The sequence below is a fragment of the Pelodiscus sinensis genome, chromosome 1 (genome assembly GCF_052426305.1).
Source record: "Pelodiscus sinensis isolate ZL-2025 chromosome 1, ASM5242630v1, whole genome shotgun sequence".
Taxonomy (NCBI): Eukaryota; Metazoa; Chordata; order Testudines; family Trionychidae; genus Pelodiscus; species Pelodiscus sinensis.
The window spans coordinates 25,643,430-25,661,252 of record NC_143052.1 but is presented as its reverse complement, the minus strand read 5'-3'; the positions used below and the strand labels follow the sequence as shown (position 1 = coordinate 25,661,252).

The window sequence follows — 17,823 nt, the reverse complement described above, 5'->3', positions numbered from 1 at the left end:
GCAGACATTTCTGGCTTTAGATTTGTTGTCCCTAACATCAACAGTGACCTGAGATTATCATCGGACAAGTTGTTCTCAAATTGTTCTTCACGTATTTCATTCTTGAAAATGATACACGTAAATTTCCGTAATTTTTTTTCCGTAGACAAAAAGGTCTCCACAGGCCGGATGAGAGGGCCTCGCGGGCCGCATCCGGCCCGCGGGCCGTAGTTTGGAGACCCCTGGTCTAAATCAAGAGTAAATCCATTGGATTAAACAGAATTTTCCCAGTTTAAATTGAGGGTATGTGAACGGGGAAGCAAGACAGGACATACATTGCTTTCTACACAGGAGAGCCTCTTTCACCTCGTACTGCAGTTTGAGACCATCGACATCAGTGAACATCCTCATTTATACCAGTATAAATGAGATCAGAGTCAGGACCAGAGTCTCTTTTCATACATTATACTCATAAGGCTTGAATCTCCTCTCTCACCTCTTAGTCACAAGTAAATCCACTGCCCACAATGGAATGTAAAACTGCTGTGAGAGCAGACTCGTACCCATAGCATCTTACTGGTATTTCTTTCGTTATCCTACATGATGGGCAGTGCCAATAAATTACTGCTGTCCCCCACTGCTCCACTATGTTCTAATATCTACCATACTGAATCTAAAATAATGGAGATAATGTAACTTTTAAGGAGACAGTATGTATGGTAAGGGAGAAACGACAGGGCCCATCTTTAGAAAGGACTAGGTTCACAGCCTTCAAAAACACAGACTTTTAGTGACCTGAGCAAGCCATGCAGATTCATTAGATGAAGTAATTATTAAATATATTAAAAGACAGTGAGTCAGATTCATCCCACAGTTTCAGTGGTGCCATCTCTGGGGCTGCATCTGTAAAACCAACGGGAGACTCTGTGAACTTACTGCTGAATCAAGCAGCATATAACTGGTAAATTCTGACAACCATAAGAATATCCTGCCAACAAAGGGTTCTTGTCACAAAAAAGTATGTGCTATGTGAAAATAACAAACCATTTGTTCATGTCATGTGGCGTACAGATTGGACTGATACAGATTGGACCTCCTTGGTCTGGCAGCCTCAGGACCTGACTGATCCCAAACAAGGGAATTTGTCAGACCAAGGGAAGTCCCCTGCCACTGGCCCCTCCAGCCCACTGCCAACTCCACTTCCAGCTCCAGCCGGCCTCTCTTCCTCCATCCAGCTGTGTGATTCCAGGCCCTCCCTGTGGATCTGGCCTGTGGAGCTGGTTTGTGACAAGACAGCTACTTGCAGGTCTGTCAGACTGTGGTTTGGCAGGCTGAAATGCTCACCAACAGTACTTTCTCCTCGTTCCCTGATAGGGGAATGGGAAGAAAAGCAAGCTATCTCCCAGTTCACATGGCTGCTGCCCTTCCCCACCCTCTCTCCCGAAATAGCCTTGCCACAATGCTCCTAGCCGTGCTGCTGGAACTCCCAACTGCCAGGCTCCCAGCTGTGCCACCTGACCTTCCTGCCGTCATCTGTGGTCCAGAGAGTCCCGGTTTAGGGAGGTACAAGCTGTATAGGGATTTGGCTGAATACGGACTGAAAGATTGGCCTTGTTTTTCCCATGCGGTTTAAATAAATGACTGTTCATTTTTAATACAGGGCTTGTAGTTCAATACACAAATAACAATGGAATAACCTGGCATTTGCTGCGAGAGCTGGACTTCATGTCTTACTTAGAACCACAGATTGTTTCAATAGAACTACCTCGTGAAGCAAAAACATCTGCAACTGCTTTCCGATGGTGGCAACCTCAACATGGTATGCAATGCTTTACTAAAAACGTAATAAGCAGCTTTCCAGTAGAACAAACATCCGGCCTTCCAGTACTTGGAAATAAGGTTAATGGCATGGAAATTATAATTGAGGAAAAGCAAATTAAAATATATTATATCTCTACAGCCACAACAGCACAGATTTGGCTTTTGGGCTCTCCATAGCTTACTGCCTAATAGGGTTTTTCTCAGTCATAATATTATTATTGATATTGTTATTGTTTATAGAAGACTATAAACATGCATGGTGCTTTGCAGAGCAAATAACTGCACTGTTCCAGCACCAAACTGTTTACAGTCTAACTTTATGATTAACAACAGACTGGAAGGAATGAGAATCAGGGAGCAGGCCAAGTAAGTTTATATGGTTACTTAGATATACTGTTTATAATCTTGGTGTAAGTTTTGCCAACAATTTATAAGATGAAGTTGTCATTTTCTTCTCCTCCTGCTTCCCAGTTAAGTAGCATTAAAGCGGGGCAGAGGGAAGTACAGTAGGAGGATATCCAGTGTGACTGAGAGTGTAGAGGGAAATGGATCAATGGGATTGTAGACAAGAAGAGGAGAACTTGAATAACTTGCCAGGTGTGGTTAGCAAGAAGATTTTAATTGCTTGAACTCTATCCTCACAAGAAGGTGGTACTGGAATTGTTAAACAATTTAGCTACTCTGCATGCATAGTGAAGACATAATTAAATATCCTACTGGGGCTTCACTGACCTTCTTGTCTTCCTGTCTGTAGGTAAACATTCAGCACAGTGGGCCTTGGATGATGTCCTTATAGGAATGAATGACAGCTCTCAGACTGGTTTTCAAGATAAATTTGATGCGTCTGTGGACTTACAAGCAAACTGGTACAGGATCCAAGGGGGTCAAGTAGATATTGACTGTCTCTCCATGGATACAGCTCTGATATTCAGTGAAGATATTGGTACGTGTCACCAAAGAAAGGCCTGAATGGGCCTATTTTTCAGGTTACACATGGCTTATATCTTTATAAGATCCACTTTAAAAAATGGGGGATAGCTATATAATAGTCTGTTCGGAAAAGAGAAATTATTTCAGACTGTAAAGTTGAACATGCTGAGGAAAAGGAAAAACAAACATTACACACCGTTGAAAATATTTTCTCTTTTTTTAGGAAAACCTCGCTACGCTGAGACTTGGGATTTCCATGTATCAGCCTCTACTTTTCTGCAGTTTGAGCTGAGCATGGGTTGCAGTAAGCCATTCAGTGATTCCCATGGCATTCACTTGCAGTATTCCTTAAACAGTGGGAGAGACTGGCACCTGGTGACTGAGGAGTGTGTTCCTCCAAGTATAGGTTGTCGGCATTACACTGAGAGTTCAATTTACAGATCAGAAAGATTCCAGAACTGGAAGCGAATTACTGTCTACCTTCCACTTGCAACCATGTGAGAATTGTTATGTTGGCTGTATATCAAAATGCAGGCTTTTCTGAACTAATCCGAACAAATACGCCTCATCTTGGGAATCTTTTGAATCTTCTTAATAATTCAATATACAATGTTCCAGAAAATAAATACATCAACCATATAAACTGCACTTTAAAATATTTCAACAGATGTAATATGAATCTGTGAAAGTATCAAATGTAGCTGAGTGAATTCTTGAGCCTTACTTATGACTTAACCATAACAAGGGTTGTAAATCTACTATGGTATTTTGAAGATACACCAAATGATATGTCAGAAATTAATGCACTCATTCATTTCAGAAGAAAAACACCTTAAATAAAGGCATTTTGCCATGGGCACAAATAAGTTCAAATGCCATTTCAGATCAAGATTTATGCACTTAAACTTTTACAGTAATAGGACCTCACCTCCTCCTCCTTTGTCATGTTTAATTAAATCATTATCATATTAGTATAGGAATGATAAAAAGTTGAATGTTACATAACATAATCATGTGACACTCAATAAGGCAGCATTAATCATGACGTGATAGCAAATCAGAATATGCTGCTGCTGAACCTGTCAACATCAACCTCTCTGATTGGGAATGAAATTCCATTTTTAGGAAGAATTAAGACCCTGCTTCTTAATGTGCACGTGATGAGTTATAACGAAACATGATATTGGTGCTGAAGTCAGCTTTCTGAATGAACTTATTCTCCAAGTTTAGGAACAACATTAAAGTGTATAATGCTAAGTATTTTCACAATAATGATAATAATAATTAGAGTTACACAATTCAATGCTTTACCTCGCCAAAACCCACTACACGTATTAGCATCTTTGTTTAGTTTTTTAATATTTTTTAGTTTTTTTAATATTTTTCCTCCAAGTAACCATCATATACTGTATGATGAGCAATAGAAATATATATAAATTCATTCCTGTAAATATGCCTTTCATCTGCCGCCTTATGCTAATGAAATTATGATTTTCAAAACTCTGATAACAATACACAGGTTCCAATCCTACTTCTGTCTCAGTGGGCACAGGATAGGGTTCTCGGTTGTCTGAATTTTAGCCCTGACATAATTTAGTTTATAACAAACTGATTAATACAGATAAACTGCTAGCTGCATTGAAAAGTTATTTGTATGTGTAAGAAGCAGGCCCATCAATGGGGTGCGGGGCTGGAGTTCCACATGCTCTGTACAGCTCTGATGGCTGAGAGGGAGGTATGGTGCTCTCCAAGCAGTGCTGAGGGCTGCCTAGCCCCAGCCCTGACCCTCTGTCTGAGGCCCCACTTCCTTCCGGGGGCGCAGAGCAGCTCCCTCCCACCTCCCACCTCCGCACCTTGCCTAGAGGCCTTGCAAGGCTGTTAGCACCGCTGGCAACAAGCTATTGATTACTAATGTATTTAATGCTTCTTGTTCAACCAGCAGCTCCCAATGGCCACTCTGCAGCAGCCGTCCAGGGCGGGAGCCACGTTAACCCCCGCAGCGCCAGCCAGCAGCACCCTTCCCCTGCAGCCACGAGGCCCTGCATAGCCAGGCTCAGCCCACCCCGGGCGGCTCCGTGCTGTGCGCCAGCGACGGCAGCCAGGCTGGGCCGGGCTGGGCACGTGCATCGTGCCACCGCCGGCTCCGCGCGCCCTTCCCTGTACGCCGGGAGGGGGCGGGGCCGCACATGCGGGGCCTCAATTAAACTGTCTGCCCGGGGCTCCGGAGTGGCTCGGTCCGGCCCTGGCTATACTATTACTTTTAGAGCCCATTAGAATTTTGCCTGAGTTAAGACTTCAGGATAGAGATCAGTTTCAGCTGCAATTCATTCAAAATATTTCTGCTGCCTTTCCCAAAAATGGACTAGAATGCTGTTTTTCAAACTGATTTATGTTTGTTCTGTTTCACTAGCTCTCCCAGAACACGTTTCAGATGGATTCAGTATGATTACACTCCTGGAGCAGATTCTTGGGCTATTGATAATGTAGTCTTGGCTACAGGATGTCCCTGGATGTGCTCAGGCCATGGAATCTGTGACTCAGGCCGTTGTGTGTGAGTAGACAAAACTTACTTTTTCAAGTGTTATTTTCACCATCACGGTGTTTGGTTTTTTTTACCCCAGATAAATAATCCCTTTTTCCCACCAATGTGTTGTCAGGTGTGACAGAGGCTTTGGAGGTCCCTACTGTGTCCCTGTTGCTTCTCTGCCTTCTGTTCTGAAAGATGACTTCAATGGTAACTTGCATCCTGATCTTTGGCCTGAAGTCTACGGTGCCGAGAGGGGAAACCTGAACAGTGACACAATCAAATCTGGAACCACGCTCATTTTTAAAGGGGTTAGATATTTAAAATTCAGACATTTAATAAAATAGCAACACTCTTAATAATAGCAAGTATATGATCCTTTCGTTGTTTCCTGCAAATGATTCTTTTAATAATTTAAACAAGTGATTATTTTTCACCTTTTGATATTATTTTCAGGCCTGAGTTACAGTCACTGCATTTAGCACATTTCCTTTTTTGAGCATTTAAAATGTTATTGTTCCAATTACTAACAAAGCTGAAAGATGAGAACAAAACTCCATGATTGAGATTTTTCCAAGCCAGTTACGGGGCTTGGACACAAAACTCCCATAACTGACTTTGAAAAAAATCTCATTTAGAGGGAGTTGTGTGCCCAAACTTTGGAAAAATTGGCTTGGAAAAATTAATGGGAGATGTGAATCTGAATCCCCTACTAGTTTTACAAATCTCACCCCCCCCCCCATGTTTATATTTGAAAATTTTGTAAGATGTGGATTATTTGGCATTATTTTATATTTAATTGTGTTGTGTGTACATGTATATACGGGGGAGAGTACTTCAAAAAAATCTAAAGAACTTCACAAAATTAAGTTTATTTTATATATATTATATATATTGTGACAACGCGCCTTCTCTGCCGTGGTGGGTCCTGTAGTTTCAGACAGACTGCTTGCCTCAGAGGCTCACAGTGGGCATCAGTTTAGATGCTTTCGCCAGGTGCACAGACATGGCACTTATTTAGCCATCCTCATCATTGGCCAGCATAGGGGAAAGGGAAGAGAACAATCTCCATAGTCTCTGCTACCCCTGCTGGTGGGTCATGGACAGGCCAGACCCTTTCCCAAAGTAGTCCTTCACCTCTGGGCTACGTCTACACTGGCCCCTAATTCCGGAAAAGTCATGCAAAGCAGGTAAGTCAGAATAGGGAAATCCGCGGGGAATTTAAATATCCCCCGCGGATTTAAATAAACATGTCCGCCGCTTTTTTTCCGGCTTGGGGAAAAGCCGGAAAAAAGCGTCTAGACTGGCGCGATCCTCCGGAATAAAGCCCTTTTCTGGAGGATCTCTTATTCCTACTTGAAAGGCAGTATTGTTGATAATATACCAGTATTTCCACGAAGCTCCACTGAATAGTTGAGTTGAGTATTATAGCATTTGGACACAAAGACCTAAGAGAGAATATGGATTCAACATCAAAAAAATGTCTTACGGCCCACCAGCAGATTATCCTGATGGGCCAAGAATCAAAGGTTGCTTACCCCTATCCTAGAGGAATAGGTTGCATCAACTACAGTCAAGTGTATCAGGGATGCTCCCTTCAGTTGTGGGCTCCGCCCCTTCTGTTTTTCCTCCAATCACCCATCTCCAATGATTCTAGAAAACAGTGCGATCCAGAACAAATATCTTCCTAGATATGGGAGTGAAAGAGAGTATTCTCTACGAAGAAAGGTCATCTGCACTCTACTACATCTTCTTCATGGTACTGAAGCACATGCATCAGAGCCATTCTTGACCTCAAAAGAATTGACATGGGGATGAAGAAAATGAAGTTTTGGATGTAGACCCAGCCACTGCAGTTTCATTCCTGATCCAGGGGAAATTCTTGATTTCAGTAGTTTTAGTGGACACATTTCTATATTCTCATCAGACAGTGCCACTGCAAACTTCCAAGGTTTATCTACTGCCGAAAACACTACCAGTACCAAACATTCCCATTTGAGGGGAAATTGCATTTTGCTGCATTCTTCACTCTGGCCGAGGAGTGCAGGGGGTAAACGAACCTGGATCTGCCCTGTTGGGGGACCTGTACGCCTCCCACAGTTGTGCCTACTGGAGCTGCAGCAGCCATGGAGAGGCGCTTCTCACCTGGTCCCAAGCTGCTGCTCTGAGTGAGGGTTGGGGTTGTCCTCTCTCCCTGGGGTAGCCTGTATACTGAACCCCTCTTCTCCTGCCCCCATCCCACAGCAATGATTGAAATGAAGAAAAACAAAAGTAGAGTTAAGGACCCAAGCAATCCTAGTTAAATGTTCTAATATTACCATAAAATGAAAAATTCAAGCTAAGTGTAAACTCTATTTATAATACTCATAAAACAGCTATAATAATGCAGATTTCATAATGCAGCTTACTTTCAAGTGGTAGGTATTTCTGTAAAAGCAGACATCAGTTCTGGAAAGAAATAGTTTTATCAGTTCTGTTTCTTGATTTTTAAGTAACCCTTTACAGTACTTATTTGGAACTATGTAGCAAGATTGAAATGTAGATATACTAATATAACATGTGGGAAACTGTAATTTTTGTGTCTGTTCTGTATTTACAGGAAGGGCTGAGAATGCTTGTTTCAAGAGATCTAGATTGTACAAATACTATATACATCCAGTTTTCATTTAAATTTATATCAAAAGGTAGGTTCAGTCTTTATTTATGGGGGGGGTTTAGTAGCTTTAGTCGTTTCTCACTACTGAGAAGTATGTAGGTTTAAATTTATGAAGTTAATTTAAGTGGCCATTACTTTATCAATTAAACTTCTGTGGGATTTTTATCATGTTCATCTTAATTCCAAATTGGTTCACCTTACATATTCTAAGAAGAAACATCAAATGAATTATAGGTGTGCTGTTATCTCTACTCTTGTTAAAACTACCACTTTCTTCTGTTCCTACTTCCTTTTATCCAGAGATTTATAATTTGGCCTCAAAATGAAACCCCAGCTTAGCTTATTATGTCAGACACAGTCTCTACCTAGATTTATGTTGCCTAGATTTAAAAAACAATTTATCATTCCAAGATGCACCCATGCTCAAAATATTGAGGGTCAGACTCTGAAGCAAGTTTGTAGACTCCCTATGGGTATGTCTACACTACAAAGTTAGCTCGAACTAACGTCCGTTAGTTCGAACTAACTTTCATAGGCGCTAAACTAGCGCTCCGTTAGTTCGAATTTAATTCTAACTAACGGAGCGCTTAGTTTGAACTAGGTAATCCTCATTCCACAAGGATTAAGCCTAGTTCGAACTTACTAGTTCGAATTAAGGGCTGTGTAGACCCTTAATTCGAACTAGTGGGAGGCTAAGGCTTCCCAGGTTTCCCTGGTGGCCACTCTGGCCAACACCAGGGAAACTCGTATGCCCCCCTCCCGGCCCCGGAGCCCTTAAAGGGGCAAGGGCTGGCTACGGTGCCAATGCCAGGTGCAAGCCTGCCAGCACCCAGCCAGCAGACCCTGCACCTGGTACGGATCGAGCCACCCACCCGATGCCCCCCAGCCCTCCCCCTCTTCCCGGGACCAGGTTGGTGGCTCCCGGGAGCTTGCCGGGGACCGCAAGAGGCGGGCACCCGCCTGAGCTAGTGCAGACATCGTGGACCTCGTCCACGATCTCCGCACTAGGCACAGGAAAGTGGCCAGCTAGGGCAAGAGAGCTGCCAGCCTGGCCGCCCAGGAGCAGGTGTGCACGAAAATCAAGGGGGTCCACTGAGACCCCCGACCCTGAGCCCTGAGCTTACAATGGCCGTCCTGGTTCAGACCAAAGGTTCATCTAGCCCAGTAGCCTGTCTGCCGACAGTGGCCAACCCTAGTGACCCTGGAGGGGATGGACCGAAGACAGTGACCAAGCCATTTGTCTCGTGCCATCCCTCTCCAGCCTTCCACAAACCTTGGGCAGGGACACCACTCCTACCACTCCACGGACCCAGCCTCCATGACTTGATCTCACTTCCCTTTAAACTCTGTTCTAGTTCTAGCCTTCACAGCCTCCTGCAGCAAGGAGTTCCGCAGGTTGACTCTTTGCTTTGTGAAGAAAAACTTTATGTTACTAGTTTGAAGCCTGCTACCCATTCATTTCCTTTGGTGTCCTCTAGTCCTTCTTTATGGGAACTAATGAAGAACTTTTCTGTATGCACCCTCTCCACCCAACTCCTGCTTTTAGAGACCTCTATCCTGTCCCCCCTCCATCTCCTCTTTTCTAAGCTGAAAAGTCCCAGTTTCTTTAGCCTCTCTTCATATGGGACCTGTTCCCAACCCCTGATCATTTTAGTTGCCCTTCCCTCTCCCAGCCTCTCTCTTCCCCTCTCCCACCTCCTTTTCCCAGTCTCCCCCAGTTTTGTTCAATAAAGACAGATTCCATTTTTGAACACAATTGTCCTTTATTTTGTACATCAATAAGAAGGGGGGCTAGGGAAGGGTAAGTGGAAGGAGGTGAGGGAGGAATGGGGTACGAGCCTCCGATGGGGAGGACTGGGCTGGCTCTGCGGGCTTCTGGGGGTGGAAGCTCTCCTGCAGCCCCCCAATTGCCCCCTCTCCCCAGATGGCAGCCTGCGGCAAGTGCAGCCGGGCTGATGGCCAAGTGGTGTGATGTGCCCAATGTGAGTACTTTGCATGCGGGGCACCCCTGAGAACTGTCTGTCCGGGGTGGGGGTCGGGACCCTTTAAGCACAGCCCTCGGCTAGCCTGAGACAGCATTTCCACGCTCTAAGTCCTCCTCTGAGGCCCTGCCGGCACTGCTTCCGGCCATCCTTAAGCCCGGTTCAGGGTCCACTTAATGTGGACATGCTAGTTCGAATTAGCAAAATGCTAATTCGAACTAGTTTTTAATTCTAGACGCGTTAGTTCGAATTAGCTTAGTTTGAATTAACTAATTCGAACTAAGTTAGTTCAAATTAGCGCTGTAGTGTAGACATACCCTATGAGATCTACTTTTGGAGCAAGGTGCTATTCAGCATTAGTGAAAGTTTTAGAATATGGCCTTGTGTTACTAACTAGGTATTACTGACAGTTTTTTAAGCTCTGAAACACAGGACAGAAAACCCAATAACAATAGGCAATTTCAATTATCCTCATATCTACTGGGAATGTATCACTTTAGGATGTAGAGAACATTGCTAGACACTATTAATGATTGCTTCTTGGAGCATCTTGTCCTGGAATCTGTGAGAGGAGAGAGATAAGATATGGTCTAAGAAGTGAATGTAGGAGAACCACAATATGATGAAGTTTAAAAAGGACAATTGGATGAAGTTTAATAAGGACAAATGCAAAGTTCTCCACTTAGAAGGAACAATCAATAGGAAGGAGTACTACTGAAAGAGATTTAGGGGTCATAGTGGACCACAAGTTAAATATGAGTCAACGGTGTGACACTTGCAAAAAAAAAGCAAACATGATTCTGGGATGCATTAACAGGAGTGTTGTGAGCAAGACACGAAAAGTCATTCTTCCACTCTACTTGGTGCTGATTAGATCTCAGTTGGAGTATTGTGTCCAGTTTCGGGTACCGCATTTCAAGAAAGATGTGGAGAAATCAGAAAAGGTTCAGAGAAGAGCAACAAAAATGATTAAAGGTCTAGAAAACATGACTTGTGAGGGAAGAGTGAAGAATTGAGCTTGTTTAGTTTAGAAAAGAGAAGACTGAGAGGGGACATGATAGCAGTTTTCAAATATCTAAAAGGGTGTTACAAGGAGGGAGAAAAATTGTTCTCCTTGGCCTCTGAGTATAGGAGAAGAAGCAATGGGCTTAAATTGCAACAAGGGAGGTTTATGTTGGACATCAGAAAAAACTTCCTGTCAGGGTAATTAAACACTGGAATAAATTACCTAGAGGGGTTGTGGAAACTCCATCTCTGGAGATATTTAAGAGCAGGCTAGACAGACAAGTGTGAGGGATGATCTAGACAGTGCTTGGTCCTGCTGTGAGGGCAGGGGACTGGACTCAATGACCTCTTGAGATCCCTTCCAGTTCTAGGATTCTATGATTAATTAACTGTAATTAAATGTAATCTCCTTGAAAAGGGGGGAAATTCCAAATAGATCAATCCCAGTAGCATTTAACTTCAAAAAGGGGAAGTACACAAAAATAGGAGGTTAATAAAACAGAAATTAGAGGGAACAGTCCCACCATCCTCTCTCTAAACAACAGAGTAAAAGAGAAATCCCCTCCCCCCCAAAAAACAAGGGAAGTCAAATCATAGTGAGGTAGTGAGTAAAGCATAAACTCTGACAAAACAAATGTAAAAGTATAATTAGGCATACCAAAATAGAATTTGAAGAACAACTAGCAAAAGATGCAAAAACTAACAGCAAAACTTTGTATAAGTACATCAGACACAGGAAGCCTGCCAAACAATCAGTCAGGCCACAGAATGATGTAGAAGCTAATGAAGCACTCCAGGAAGACCAGGCCATTGTAGAGAAGCTAAATGAATTCTTTGCATCGTCATTATTGCAGAAGATGAGAGGGAGATTTCCACACAGGAGTCATTCTTTGTAGGTGACAGATCTGAGGAACTGTCTCAGATTAAAGTGTCAGAAGAGGAGATTTTGGAGCAAATTGATAAATGAAACAGTAATTAGTCCCCAGGATCAGATGGTATTTGCCCAGGAGTTTTGCAGGAATTCAAATATAAAACTGCAGAACTATTAACTAGGGTACATAACTTATCACTTAAATCAGTCTCTGTGCCAGATGACTGCTGTTATCTGTGATACAATTGAAACTCTGTACTCCAGGTGACCCTAATCCAGGAATACCCGTGGTATGGAGAAGGAAGCGTTTCTGCACACTGCTGCTCCCACTCCTTCTGCCCCCAGCTGGGGGAATGGCAGCGCAGCAACCTGCTTCCCCTACAGCTTTTCCCAGCCACTCCCATAGCAGCGGGGGTGGTGTCTGGGAGTAGTATGAGGTTCAGAGCTACATTTCCCTGGGGAGCGGGATGCCAGGTAAGCACCCGACTCCTGTTCCCCTCCCACACCAGACCCTGCAGTGCCCTCTCTGAGGGTATGTCTACACTACCACACTAGTTCGAACTAGGGTGGTTAATGTAGGCAACCGGAGTTGCAAATGAAGCCCGGGATTTGAATTTCCCGGGCTTCATTTGCATATTGCCGGGCGCCGCCATTTTTAAATGTCCGCTAGTTCGGACTCCGTGCCCGCTGCTACACGCGGCACGAACTAGGTAGTTCGGATTAGGCTTCCTATTCCGAACTACCGGTACACCTCGTTCCATGAGGAGTAACAGTAGTTCGGAATAGGAAGCCTAATCCAAACTACCTAGTTCGTGCCGCGTATAGCCGCGGGCACGGAGTCCGAACTAGCGGACATTTAAAAATGGCGGCGCCCGGCAATATGCAAATGAAGCCCGGGAAATTCAAATCCCGGGCTTCATTTGCAACTCCGGTTGCCTACATTAACCACCCTAGTTCGAACTAGTGTGGTAGTGTAGACATACCCTCACTCAGCAAAATCTTTAATCTAGCATACCCTGTTTCTCAGGGTTGCCAAATTAAAGAGGTTCAAGTGTACCAATTTCTTTTAAAAGGCTCCAGATGTAAGCCTAAACCAAGGTATGTCCACACCTTGAATATTGCATGCAGATCTGGTTGCCCCAACTCAAAGGACGTGTATTAGAATATTAAAAAATCTACAGCGAAGGGCAACAGAAATGATATGGGCTATCCAGCAGTCTCCATGTGAGGAAAGATTGAAAAGACTGGTACTGTTCAACTTGGAAAAGAGATAAATGAAGGGAGGAATGACAGAAGTCTATAAAATCATGAATGATGTTGAAAACTGAATATGGAAATGTTATGTACCCTCTTCCAATAAAACAGGAATCAAGGGTCATAGAGTGAAATTAACAGGCAGCAGGTTTCAAACAAACAAACAAAAATACTTTTTCATACAATGTACAATCCACAGGATGATGTGGAGCTCATTGCCAGAGGATGTTGTGAAGGCAAAACTATTACTTGGTTCAAAAAGAATTAGATAAGTTCCTAGAGCATAGATCCATAAATGGCTATTAGCTAAAATGGTCAGGGAAACAACCGATGCTTGGTGTATCCCTATTCCTCGGACTGCCAGAAGCTGGAACTTGCAGGCAGAGGGTGGATCACTCAGTAAATTGCCCTGTTCTGTTCACTATCTCTAAAGCATCTGTACTGGCCCCTTTCAGAAGACAGGATAATGGGCTCGTTGGACCATTGGTCTGACCCATTATGGCCACTCTTATACCGTGTGTAAGGGTCAGATCTGGTAGTCAAGAGTCTTGAGTTTTACTGGGTTCGGCCACAGAATTCCTGGCCTATGCTGAAAGCATTATTATTATTCACTAAAACTTATAAGTTAATACCCTGCAGATCAATCAATAAAATAACTCACATAAATAAAGTTGCTGGCATGAGTACTTGTAGGATTCTTGCGGACAAGGCCTGTATGGATATGTCTACACTGCATTCCTCTTTCGAGAGAAGAATGCAAATGCAGACAAGCAAAATCGCAAATGAAGCACAGATTTGAATTTTCCGTGCTTCATTTGCATAATCGTGTCCGGACGCTATTTCAAAATACCCTGTTTCGAGATAAAAAACGCCGTGTAGACGCGGTTATTTAGAAAGAACCCCCTTCTTTCAAAATAAACATTAAACCTCATTTTTTTAGGAGAAAGGATTATTTCAAAAGAAGGGGTTTCTTTCAAAATAACTGTGTCTACATGGCATTTTTCATATCGAAATAGGGTATTTCGAAATAGTGGCTGGACGCAATTATGCAAATGAAGCATGGGAAATTCAAATCCGCACTTCATTTGCAATTTCACTTGTCTGCATTTGCATTCCTCTCTCGAAGGAGGAATGCAATGTAGACATACCCTATCTGTCCTATATATGTGGATGTTGTGGTGCTATTTATCAACAACAACAACAATAATAATACTAAAAATAATAATAATAATTAATAAAGTGAAACTGTGCACCAATAAAAAAAATTGATTTGTTGAAAAATGGTGGTGGTTTTGTGGGGAAGGAAATTAGTTGCCCTGGAATAAAAAATGATAACGCTGAGATTGCTTTGGGTCCAAGTCAGGGCAATTAACAGGTGGGAATAGGGGCAGCTTCACCAAGACCCAGTAATTTAAAGGACCCAGCACTCTAGCTGCTGCAGCCACAGTCACAAGCCCTAGGTAGTGCTGAAGGGCTGGCTGCAGGAGGCTAGCCCATACCCCCACTCCTTCCATCTGAGGCTCAACCTCTTCTAGAAGACCTAGAGCCAGCTTACCACATACACCTTGCCCAGGGGCACAGCAGTTTTGTTGGCAGCCCTTGTCCAAGTAAATTAACTGTTATTATGTATATTTATAATGTCCGTGCATATGTCACCCCGACATCAGTAGCATTTTCCAGAGTTCCATTCAGGTGACTGCTCAGGAGGAGGCGTATGTGGGGTAAGTGATTGCCTACCAACAGTTAAAGTTGTTATAAAAAAAACAGTAATGCACAGTGTAAAAATCTGTAATGAAAGGGTAGCCTAATTACATTTCAATATGAATATATGTTTTTGAAGTAGAGTTTCTTGCAAATTCAATTATAATGAACTTAAATGTATTCACTCTGCTGTAGGTACCCCCGAGAGGTCTCATTCTATTCTGTTACAATACTCCATCAACGGTGGCATCACTTGGGATCTAATAGATGAGTTTTACTTCACTCAAACTACTGATGTTCTCTTCATTAACGTTCCACTGCCATACACTGCGCAAACCAATTCTACACGTTTCAGGCTCTGGCAACCTTACAATAGTGGTAATGATGATAAACACATGTTGTTCCAAATACATGCTTACATAGTTATGTTTCTGAAGTTGTTTACTTTGACTAAATAATAATCAGGACTCTGAATCTTGTACAGTATTCTGTTGTAATTATATACAGGGTGTGGATTTGATTTGCTAGACATTACAATACCATTACATTTGCACTTTGTATGCATGCAGTTTCCACAATATTGGTAGATGTTTTAAAGTAAAAGTGTGTAATTTAATATCACTGAGACTACTTGCATAAAATGAGCAGGATTTGGTCCGGGGGGGGGGGGGGTTAGAAAGGTAGTGTATAAAATTAAATTTACTAAGGGCTGTCTTATTACTCTTGATATGCCTGATTGTCATTTGGTCCTGGGGGGGAGGATTTAGAAAGGTAGTATATACAATTAAATTTATTAAGGGCTGTCTTATTACTCTTGATATGCCTGATTGTCATTTACATTAAGCACCCTTTACACAGCTATGGCTGTGTAGGGTCATTAGTGTAAGGGTACATTTAAACTACATCCCTTTTTCGATAAAGGGATGTAAATTAGACATATCGAAATTGTAAATGAAGCTGGTGGTCAAGACGGGGATCCTTCAACAGAAAAGCCCTGTTTCGAAAGATGAGGGTTACAGGATCTTTCAAAATGGGGCATTTCTGTTGAAAGATCCCTATCTGGATCATGGTTTGTTTGTTTTTTCTAAAAGCGGCTTTTGGAAAAAAAGCTGCAGCTGCCATTATGTAAATGAAGCACAGGAAATTCAAATCCCGGCTTCATTTACAATTTCAGTATGTCTTATTTACATCCCTTTATAAAAAAAAGGGATGTAGTTTAGAAGTATCCTAAATGAGAATCAGGCCCAATGTGCTCCAGAAGGCATTAAAAGGAGAATAAGAAAAATATACTTAATGCTTAATCTGTTAAAGTGGAAAGTAATATATAATCTTCAAAGCAATATATAAATCCAAAGGGATATTGTCAGTTCATGCTGAGTTTAGGATATGCATCTGATGAAGAAGAAATATTTCAGTGACCCCCACAAATAATTCATAGCATGATGTTGACATCAAAGCATTGAAAAATTCTAGGATAATTTAAATACAATAATATAATAATTGTTTTATCTCAAATGTTTGGGTTTCTTGTTTATAGACTCAGCTTTTTGTTGTTACCTAGATTTTAGGTGTAGATAGTGATTACACTTCTAGGTCACCATTGGTTGGTTTAACTAGCTAAAAGTCTATTCAGACCCAGTCCTAATAATCCTCCCCCACTTCATCTTTCTTGTGGACTTCCCACAAATGTTCAACTGCATCCTCCCTGTTAGACAGTACATCATAGAGAGAAGGCCTTACAGCCTCCTCTCTGATCAACATCATGCTCACTTTGTGGGTCATCTGGTACAGTGGCTCTCGGACTCTGGGTCAGGACTCCAAATTATGTTGCAACAATCCCATTTTAATGGGATCACCAGGGCTGGTGTTAGACTTCCTGGAGCTCAAGGTTGAAGCCAAAGTCTGAGACCCATTGCCCAGGGCAGCTTCAACCTGGATTAGTAGGGCTCAAGCTTCAGTCTGGATGGCAGGGCTCAGGTTGCAGTCCTAACCTGCTCAGAACTGAAACCCTCAAGCTTTGGCTTTTCCCACCCCCAAGCTGGTGAGGCTTGGCCGTTGGCCCCATTGTAGTAACTTCTGTTGTCAGAAGAGGGTCGTGGTGGAATTAAGTTTGCTCTAATCTAGAAATAGGCAATTATGCACAGAGTCATCCTGTCCAGCTCAGAAGCATGGAAATGTATATAAGCAACAAAGAATGTAGGCCATCCTTCAGGATGGGGGACTCTCTTCTGGGAAGCAGTGACTGAAAAAGATTAAGAAGTCATGGTAAATAATCAACTGAACACAAACGTCCAGTGCAGCACTATGGCCAAAAGGCTAATGTGATCCTTAGATGCATAAACAGGGGAATCTCAAGAAGGAGTAGAAGCATTTTTCCTCTGTATTTGTGACTGGTATGATTGATGCTGGAATGCTGAATTCAGTTGTGCTGTCTGTGGTTCAAACAGGATGCCAATGAATTGGGTATGGTTGAGAAAAGAGATGCAGGAATGATTAGATTAGAAAACATGCCTTACAGCGGGCTACTCAACACATGGGCCACATGCGGCCTGCAGCCTGTTTATTTGCGGCCCCCAGGGCAGGTTGGGTTTACACGGGGCTCAACATGTGGCCCATGGGTGGGATCCTTTGAACATGGTCTCCACTGGGAACACGCTCCACAATGACGAGGTGTCTCCCAGGCGGGGTGAGCATTGAAAGATGCAAGCGGACGGGCTGGCTGGAACAGAAGGGCATAGGGTGTCAGCGTTTCTAACCCCCAGGCGGGAGGTGCCAGGAGCACTGGGGCATTGTGGGAAGTCCTTTGTATTCATGCCTGTCAGTGTGAAAGATGCTATTTGCATATATATTTGCATGTGCTGTGAGTATCATTGTGGCCCCCGGGGCTTCCAAAGTTGAATAGCCCTGCCTTACAGTAACAATTCAAGGAGCTCAATCTTATTAACTAGACAAAGAGACGATGAAGAGGTGATTTGATTATGGTCTATATGTACCTGCCTCAGGAAAAAATATTTGATAATGGGCTCTTCGGTCTAGCAGAGCAAGGTATAACACAGTCCCATGCTGGAAGCTGAAGCTAGAAAAATTAAAATTAGAAATA

General features: G+C 42.8%; 1 protein-coding gene across 2 annotated transcripts in view; it reads left to right on the top strand.

The window, feature by feature from the left end:
• RELN (reelin) overlaps positions 1-17,823 on the top strand; it is a 500,016-nt gene that overhangs the window by 398,975 nt on the left and 83,218 nt on the right. For both annotated transcript variants that reach the window (XM_006137543.4, XM_075926876.2), the window contains 7 exons: positions 1,640-1,798; positions 2,555-2,743; positions 2,954-3,227; positions 5,141-5,281; positions 5,388-5,565; positions 7,854-7,938; positions 14,919-15,101. In XM_006137543.4, coding sequence (XP_006137605.3) covers positions 1,640-1,798; positions 2,555-2,743; positions 2,954-3,227; positions 5,141-5,281; positions 5,388-5,565; positions 7,854-7,938; positions 14,919-15,101 — 1,209 coding nt within the window. The remainder of the gene's footprint in view (positions 1-1,639; positions 1,799-2,554; positions 2,744-2,953; positions 3,228-5,140; positions 5,282-5,387; positions 5,566-7,853; positions 7,939-14,918; positions 15,102-17,823) is intronic.